At 43.1% G+C, this 9,345-nt stretch overlaps 1 protein-coding gene across 1 annotated transcript; it reads right to left on the reverse strand.

The window, feature by feature from the left end:
- Positions 1-497: 497 nt before the first annotated feature.
- Positions 498-9,345, reverse strand: PLA2G1B (phospholipase A2 group IB). Its single transcript, XM_025474188.3, has 4 exons — positions 9,187-9,345; positions 4,923-5,082; positions 4,075-4,202; positions 498-709 (listed from the first exon to the last, which is right to left on the reverse strand). The coding sequence occupies exons 1-4, from the start codon at positions 9,218-9,220 to the stop codon at positions 591-593; spliced, it is 441 nt and encodes a 146-aa protein (XP_025329973.1). The 5' UTR covers positions 9,221-9,345; the 3' UTR covers positions 498-590.

Consider the following 9,345-nt stretch of genomic DNA (forward strand, 5'->3'; position numbering starts at 1 on the left):
GCACCCAGCGGATACTCATTAAAAGATTGTTAAAGGGGTTTGTTTTCTCTCTCCCCCCAGCCCTTGGGATAATGAAAAAGAGGTAGGGTTGTTTTTTCTTTTTAAAAATATTTTATTTATTTATTTATTTATTTGAGAGAGAGAGCCTGAGTAGAGGGAGAGGAAGAAGCTGACTCCCTGCTGAGCAGGGAGCCCAGGTTAGGGCTCAATCCCAGGACTCTGGGATCATGGCCTGAGCCAAAGGCAGAGAGGCTTAATCCGCTGAACCGCCTAGGCGCCCCAAGAGGTAAGTTTTTACCTCAGAAGATATATATTTTTTCCATCTAGCACAGAGTAAATAATCAGTGATTATTAATCATTATTCAGGTCTTATGGTGTTCACTTCCTAGAAGTATGCCTCTAATTCCACTTCCAAGCCTCGAAGGCATGATGCTCACAAAGAACTAGAAGAGACTTAGTCATGTTCCACAAACAGAATAAAAGTCTCCAAACATGAGGCCTTTCAACAAAGTGCTTTATTGGAGGACACAGGGTAGGGTGAAGGCCACGAGGCATGTAGGAATGATGCTTTCCAGAGAGGAGACTCAATTCTAGCAGTACTTCTTAGTGTCCAGGTTCTTGTGCTCCTTGTTATACGGAGCCTTTGAAAAGCAGATGGCAGCACTGCGGTCACAGTTGCAGATAAAGGCCTGGCAGTCTTTGTTTTTGCCTGGAAAAGAGCAAGAGGAGAGGATTGAGCCAAGGAGATCCTGCTTTGTTCAATCCGGAGGCAGGAATAATTAACTGAAATAATCTGGTGGCCATTCCACTGATACAAATTTAGTGTTGACAGATTTAGCAAATAAAAATACCAGAATATCAAATAAACAATAAGTGCAGTGTTTGTAAGGTAGAATAAAAAATGTTAATTGTCTAGCTGAAAGGTGAATTTAACTGGGCAACATGTGTTTAATCTGGCAATCTTAGGTGTGATGGGTGCCTTTTGGAAGGTCCTATTTGACTTAAAATGAGCTTGAAAAACCCATATAGTTATAGATCTTGGATAATATAAGCAAGCAATTTATAAACAATATGAAAAAAACAATATGGAAAACACTAAAACATATACTCAAGGCAGCAAAGTATTGTATATTTCAATTTAGTGAAGTTTAGCAAGGCAATTTCTCTATTTTATTTTTTTAAAGATTTTATTTATTAATCATGAGAGACACAGAGAGAGGCAGAGACAGGCAGAGGGAGAAGCAGGCTCCATGCAGGGAGCCCAATGTGGGACTTGATCCCGGGACTGCAGGATCACGCCTTGAGCCAAAGGCCGATGCTCAACTGCTGAGCCACCTGGGCGTCCCTCTATTTTTATTTTTTAAAGATTTTATTTGAGAAAGAGTGAGCACAAGCAGTAGGGACAGCAGAGGGAGAAGGAAAAGTAGGCTCCCCGCTGAGCAGGGAGTCCCACGCAGATTCCAGAACCCTGGGATCATGAACTGAGCTGAACCCAAGACTCAGATGCTTAACTGACTGAGTTACCTAGGTGCCCCATTAAAAAAATATTTTATTTACTTATTTATTTTAGAGAGGATGGAGAGATACTCTCCAGTAGACTCAAAGCTGAGTGTGGAACCCCACAGGGGAGTCAACTCCAGGACCCTGTGATCATAACCTGAGCCAAAACCAAGACTCAGACACTTAACTGACTGAGCCACCCAGGAGCCCAGGCAATTTCTCAACTTTAAAGCACATGTTCTAAAAATTACAGATTGTTCTTACAGTAGAGTATTATATAGATATTTAAAATAATTAAGTATGTTTATATGTGGAAATGTTTCCAAGATATTTTATTAAAGGAAAATGAAGAGCAATATATACAACTGGTTATTTGGGGAGGTAGTATTATAGGCACCTTCCACTTTCTATGATACATTTCTGAAGAGTTTAAAATTACATTACTTTGGCCTTGTTTACTTTTTTAACCAAAAGAAACAATAACAATAAATTTTAAGATACATTTCAACTTTGTTAACCATAATTTCATTATGTACCTCTGCTTACACTCAATAATTTTATTTAAGTTTTGTTTCTCTCTGATCCTTTCAAAAATAACAAATGTGGGATGCTTGGCTGGCTCAATTGTGGGAACATGCAACTCTTGATCTTGGGTTGTGAGTTTGAGCCCCACATTTGGTATAGAAATTACTTAAAAATAAAATCTTTGAAAAAACATCAATCACAAATGCTTTTCTGGCCCAGTCCAGTGAAGCATAATTAGCACTTAATTAGATTATAAAGTGTGCATAATGAGATATTTATATATCGAGTTGTTAATATAAATGCCCTTTGATGCAGGCTTCTTTTAAGATTTTATTTATTTATTTGAGGGAGAGAGACCGAGCAGAGGGGAGGGGCAGACTCCCCACTAAGCAGGAGCCCTACACGGAGCTCAATCCCAGGACGCTGGGATCATGACCTGAGCCGAAGGCACTTAACCGACTGAGCGACCCAGGCACCCTTTGATGTAGGCTTCTTAACTTGCCTTTGGGTGGCAGCTGTATTAATAAGTTATTTGCAAAATGTGTGTGTGTGTGTATGTGTGTGTATTTGTGTGTGTGTGTTTTCTGGGGAGAGGGTCCATAGCTTTTATCAGATTTGTAAAGGAATCTAGAATCCATAGAAAGGAACCCTGCTGATCATGTGGTAGTGCAAAAATATGATTTCCCATTATATTTGTCTTTCTAAATTGGAGCACAACCAAAATAGCTGGGACCAGGGGACTATGAAAGCAAATTAAACCATGCCTTGCAGAGATTAAAGGAGTAACAAGAAAGACTATGAGGCAACATGGAAAAATAGAACATGGTGATAAGTGAGAAAAAGCAGAACACAAGATTGCATCTAGACTGTGGATTCAACAGATGTTTTCTGAGCACCTACAATATACCAGCCGCTGCTCTAGATTCTGGGCATAGAGTAGTGAAGAAAACAGAAAAGAATCTCTGTTCCTATGGATCCTGCTTTCTAGTGGAGAGATAGAAAAAGAAATAACATAAACCTATTAGCTGCTGAGAAATTCCATGGAAAAAACAATGCAGACAAAGAACATAAAGGATGCTGGAGAGATGGAGGGAGTGTGTATGTGATTTAAAAGAAAGATTCAGAAGGGAAGACAGTATCGAGAAAGAGACACGCAAAGTCCTGGACCGAGACTTCAGGTGGCAAGTGTTTCATGCAGAAGGAACAAAGGATTTGAGGTGGGCACATACATGCCTAGCTATGATTATGATGATACACAGCTTATTCCAAGGATAAGCACAAATGAACACAGAGCTATGAAATCGTTTATTCCTCAGGACGATGGGATTCCTGATAATTTTTTTCTCATCCTTCTGGATTTGGATTGTGGTTATTCCAACACCCTATGTACAGTTTTGAAAAGTGGGACCCATATATGGGTGCATAGTAAAGAGCAGTGCAAATCCAGAAAGTACCCTTCACCTCTCTAAATTGTCTGCTTTTCAGACAATTAGAAGGACATGCTTCACCATGAGTTCTGCATAACTTAATGGTTAAGACCGGAACCTTTGAAATCAGACACAGCTGAGTTCAAATGTCAGCCCTACCACTTAGAAGCTATGTGATTTGGGGCAGGTAGCTATTTTGAGTCTCTGCTTCTTCACCTGTAAAATGGGGTTAATAAAACCTATCTCATATATTGCTTGGCCTAGTATCTGGTATGTAATAAGAAACTCATAAATGGTAGTTCTAAGCTCTTTTTATGAAATAACGAAGCTGTATAGCATGGCAGTTAAGAGCAGAGACTTTGGAGTCTATAGATCTGTGTCCAAAACCAAACACCACCATTTACGAGCTGTGTGCCCCATGGCAATTGGCTCAACCTTCTGAGGCTGTTTTGTCATCTGTAAAATGGGTATAATAATAATTCCGATCACCTAGGGCTGTTGCCAAGATTCAAGGAGACACAGCCTAGCACCAAGGATGTGATTGATCAATGGTGGATGTCATTATTATTCTTTCCTCCCATGTCTACTGAGGGCTGACAAGCCAACAAGGGGCTAAACCTACTGCTGCAGGTGATCTCAGAGCCGGAGCATGAGTATGAGTAGATTTTGGTGTAGGGGTTGTCCAGGAGGAATTTACAGCTGTCCAGTTTCTTGGCTTCTGAGTAGCAGTGGTCATGCGTCTGGCAACACCTGGAGAGGGAGAAGAACAGGGCTGAGGAAGGGGTAGGGAAGCAGCTCAGCCTCAGGAATAGGTAGGGAGGGATGATTTAGTGGACATGCTCCAGAAGTTATTGGTCCTGTGGCTCAAAAAAAACTTAAATCCTTTGATCAGGTTTATTTATTTATATTTTGTATTTTTAAAAAAGATTTTCAAAGATTCATTCATAAGAGACACAGAGAGGCAGAGACACAGGCCGAGGGAGAAGCAGGTTCCCTGAGGAGAGCCTAATGTGGGACTCGATCCTGGGACTCCAGGATCACACCCTGAGCCAAACGCAGATGCCCAACCACTGAGCCACCCAGGCGTCCCTGATCATGTTTATCGAAGGCGATGTGACAGTGGTTGCAGGCATAGAGTACAATATATTCTGAAGATGCAGCGGGAGTCTTCCCCAGCACGGGGAGAGGACAATTGAATCGTTGCGGTGGTGTCTTGTGTTGCGACATTCTGCCACTAGAGGGCAGCCGCCGCCGCGACTACTAGACCTCTCCACCTCTCGCTTTTCCTCCTAAGAGAGCATTGGATTCAGGGGCCTCTTGGAGCCTGTTTGTTTATACGATAAGAGGTGAAGCTGTGTTATCTTTATCAAATATGCAAATCCCCCTTCTGTGTCTCCTCGTGAGGTCGTTGGCTTGTGCCCTCCCCCCACTCCAAGAGCACCCTGCTTTCCCTGCAGATCCATCACTCACTTGTCCAACTCATCCACAGGGGTGCCGGATCCACCCAGGCCACAGTAGCAGCCGTAGTCGTTGTAGTCCTTCAAGGGGTCACTCTCGGGGATCGTGCACTTGATCATGTTGCGGAACTGCCAAACTGCCCGCGGGCTGATGCCCCCCTCGGCAGCGGCCACTGCAAGAAGACAGGGCCAATATGTTAAAAATAAAGTCTGTTCTTGAGAAAAAAGAAGAAGAAGAAGACAGGGCCAGAGTTTACATCGGTCCTGATCAGCTCTGCCAGTGCCCAGGGGCCCCGCTGACTGCCTGTGCTCTCTGGCCCAACGCAGCCTCTGGGAAGACAGCTGGATGCAGGAACCTGGTAACTGGGTAAGGATCCTTTCTGTAACACTTTTTTAAAAAAATAAGTTTTTATTGAGGAAAAATTCACATAACTGTAAAATTCACCATTTAACCACTTAAAATGTACATTTCAGCAGATTTCAGCAGATATTCACAGAGTTGTGGAACCATCACCACTAATTCCAGAACATTTTCATCATCCCTAAAAGAACTCCCTCTACCCACTAGAAATTGTTCCCCCTTTCTCTTCTGGCAATCACCAAACTGCTTTCTCTCTATAGATTTGCTTATTCTGAACACTTCACGTAAATGGAATCATAGAGTATGTGGCCTTTTGTGATTGGATTCTTTCACTTAGCATAATGTTTTGGGTTTTTAAAAAGATTTTATTTATTTATTCATGAGAAACACACAGAGAGAGGCAGAGACACAGGCAGAGGGAGAAGCAGGCTCCCTGCTGGGAGCCCAATGCAGGACTGAACCCCAGGACTCCAGAATCATGCCCTGAGCCAAAGGCAGATGCTCAAACACTGAGCCACCCAAATGCCCCATAATGTTTTTGAGGTTCATCCACATTATGCCATATAACAGTACTTCATTCATTTCATAACTGAATAGTATTCCACTCTATGGATAGACCACATTTTGTTTATCTGTTTATCACATGATGGACATTTGGGTTTATAAATTTGACTCTTGTGAATAGTATGTTATTAATATATAATATAATATAATATAATATAATATTAGTATATAATATTAGTATATAATATTAGTATATAATATTAGTATATAATATTAATAGTATGCCCTATTAATAGTTGCATACTAGTTTTTGTGTGAACATATGTTTTCAATGGGTTCCCCATTTTTAAAAAGATATTTTATTTGAAAGAGAGCAAGAGAGAGCACAAGCAAGGTGAGGGGCAGAGGGAGAAAGAGACTCCCCACTGAGCAGAGAGCCTGACGCAGGGCTTGATCCCAGGACCCTGGGGTCATGACTTGAGCAGAAAGCAGATGTTTAACTGACTGAGCCACCCAGGCACCCCAAGGGTCCCCATTATTTATCCAACAAGTATTTACTAAGCACCTATTATGGGCCAGTCACTATCCTAGGAACCAGAGATACATCAGCAAGCAAAGAGAAAATCTATAACCTCATTGAGCGTACGTCTTACTAGGGGAGAAAAACAGCAAGCAATAAATGAAATAAATAAGGAAATCAGATATTGTTTTAGGAGATGGAAAAATTGGAACATGGTAAGGGGAATCTAAAATGGGTTAAGTGGGATGCCTGGGTGGCTCAGCGGTTGAGTACCTGCCTTCAGCCCAGGGCTGATCCCCTGGAGTCCCGGGATCAAGTCCCACATCGGGCTCCCTGCATGGAGCCTGCTATTCCCTCTGCCTATGTCTCTGCCTCTCTCTGTGTCGCCCATGAATAAATAAATAAAATCTTAAAAAAAAATAAAATGGGTTAAGTGGGGGTGGTGGTGGTGGTGGTGCCTTTGGCTCAGGTCATGATCCCCCAGATTGAGCCTCGTGTGGGGCTTCCTGCTCAGCCAGGAGCCTGCTTCTTTCTCTCCCTCTGCTCCTCCCCCACTAGTGCTCTCTCTTGCTCACTCTCTTGCTCATTCTCTCTCTCAAATAAATACATTAAATCTTAAAAAAAAAAAATGAGTTAGGCGAGAAGCGAGGGGAATGGCGAGGTTGAGATAGGGCAGGAGTATAAGGAGTGGTGAGGAGGCCTGTGTGTCCTGCCATCCTCAACAGGACAAGCTCTCTTCTGCTTCAAAGCCTATGTACCTGTTGTTTCCTCTGCCTGGCACACTTGTCATCTCACTTTTCAAAAAGCTGGAGGATCTTGGTTTAAATCCCACCTCCTCAGGGCACCTGGATGGTGCAGTCAATTAAGCATTTGACTCTTGGTTTTGGCTCAGGTTGTGACTTCAGGGTCATGGGATCAAGCCCTGCATGGGGCCCCACACTCGGCAAAAACAGACCAGCCTGTTTGGAATTATCTCTCCCTCTCTTTCTGCACATAAATAAATAAATAAATAAATAAATAAATAAATCTTTAAAAAAAGCCACTTCCTTTTTCTTGACCACCCAAGCTATGTGGCTTCTCTACTATCACCTTTCTTTATGTTCTTTGCTTCCTCATACCTCTAGCAGTATGTATCCGTCTATTTATTTAATGCCTCCCTCTCACTGGACCATAAACTCAAGGATAGGCCTCAGGGCTTTTATTCCCCCAGGGCCTGACACATGGTAGGCACTCAGTAAGTGTATGAGGAGTTATATAAATGAAATAATCAACATACCAATTAAAGAAAGTACCTGGCACATAGTAGATGCTCAATAAATATCTAACAAATAAGTTTTTATTTTATTATTTATTTATTTAAATAAAGGGTTTATAGTTTTCTTTTTTTAAGATTTTATTTATTTATTCATAGAGACAGAGAGAGTGAGAGGCAGAGACACAGGCAGAGGGAGAAGCCTGACGTGGGACTCGATCCAGGGTCTCCAGGATCATGCCCTGGGCACAGGTGGCGCTAAACTGCTGCGCCACCAGGGCTGCCCACAAATAAGTTTTTAAAAAGTCTGCTTGTAGCTGAACACTTGCCCAACCAAGCAGTGTTTCACACAGCAGACTCAGGAAGCAGGACCCCTTTACCTCATTTTCAGAGCCATATGCTGTGAGATTTGGTGCCCTAAAGAGAAGAGGCACTATATGATTTTGGGGGCCCCATTCAATCAGCCACCAGTATCATCTGTTTGCCCCACACCTTGCTTTTTCTTCCCTTGATCTGCTGTGCACACTCGAGCTGCTGCATATGTTTAAACCCCAGGGCAGGGGTGCCTGGGTGGCTCAGTTGGTTAAGCATCCAACTCTTGGTTTTGGCTCAGGTCATGATCTTGGGATTGTGGGATCAGGTTCTGTGCCGGGCTTATGCTAAGTGTGGGGTCTGCTTAGGTTTCTCTCCCCTATTCCCCCTCACCCTCCTCAAATAAATAAATAAATCTTAAAAATAATTAAACCCCAGGGCAAAGAAAGGGTGGCAGCTGGACACTGTCCCCTGTGAGCAGCCTCCACACTAGCAGCAGACAGGAGTAGCCTGGCTACATTGGTCCATCTCTAGACCTCCCTCCTGGTTCCCTGGTTTTCTCTGTCTCTGATCCAGCCAGCTCTGCTCTTTGCACAGGCCAGACCTGCACAAAGCTGCTTCTCATGTGTGTGTGCACGCACGTGCGTGTGTTCCTTAGGGAGCATGACTCGTTCATCTGTGAGTCCTTAGTCGCAACCCAGAGCTGGATCTTAGAGCCTCTGATACATCAATGTTGAATAAATGAAAGAATGATAAATGAATGAGGTGGGATCTGAATTCTAATGCATCTTATTTCATTCAGTCAGTCAATAAATGGTACAAATAGCTCTATCACTGCTCTCATGGAGCCCACGCTTTGGTGTACGTGGAGAAGAAAAAGGAACTAGCTCAGTTGGTAGAGCATACAGCTCTTAATCTCAGGGTCTTGAGTTCAAGCCCCACTTTGGGAGTAGAGTTTACGTAAAAATTAATTAAAGCTTTAAAAAAAGGAAATCTTGTTGATACAAGAAACAAGATACAAATTGCAGGCAAAGGTGGGTAATTGAAGACACCATGCCAAGGCCATATGGTAGAGAGAAAGGAGAGAGGTCTCTCTTTTCTCAGGTGGGCAGGTGGGCCCTTCTGAGAGGGGTCATCTGACCCCTAAAGGTTGTAAAGGTGCCAGCTATGGGGGGAATTTGAAGGAACCCCAGGATGGGAGCTGTTAAGCCCAATAGAGAGCCCAGAGTAAAGGCTTCAGGTCCAGCCAACCCTGTGACCCACGGCCCCCATTCCTGTGGAGTGAGATCTTAGCACCAAAGGGGTGGGACTGGGGGATACTCGCCTACCTGTGAGCAGAGCAGCCAGTACGAGGAATTTCATTTTGTGGTCAAGTTGCTGAGCAAGAGAAAGGACTAAAATCACTCATGGCCTCCCTCTTTATACCCATGCTATGTCCCCAAGATAAGGCTGTAGTGTTTGCTTTGCTCGGAACCTGTTCTCAGTTG

This window comes from Canis lupus, chromosome 26 (assembly GCF_003254725.2).
Source record: "Canis lupus dingo isolate Sandy chromosome 26, ASM325472v2, whole genome shotgun sequence".
NCBI lineage: Eukaryota > Metazoa > Chordata > Mammalia > Carnivora > Canidae > Canis > Canis lupus.

Coding starts and splice junctions, on each gene's coding strand:
- PLA2G1B (XM_025474188.3), bottom strand. CDS start 9,220: ATGAAATTCCTCGTACTGGCTGCTCTGCTCACAG. Junction 5,083..9,186: donor ACTGGCTGCTCTGCTCACAG/GTAGGCGAGTAT, acceptor GTCTTCTTGCAG/TGGCCGCTGCCGAGGGGGGC. Junction 4,203..4,922: donor CCTGTGGATGAGTTGGACAA/GTGAGTGATGGA, acceptor CTCCCTCTCCAG/GTGTTGCCAGACGCATGACC.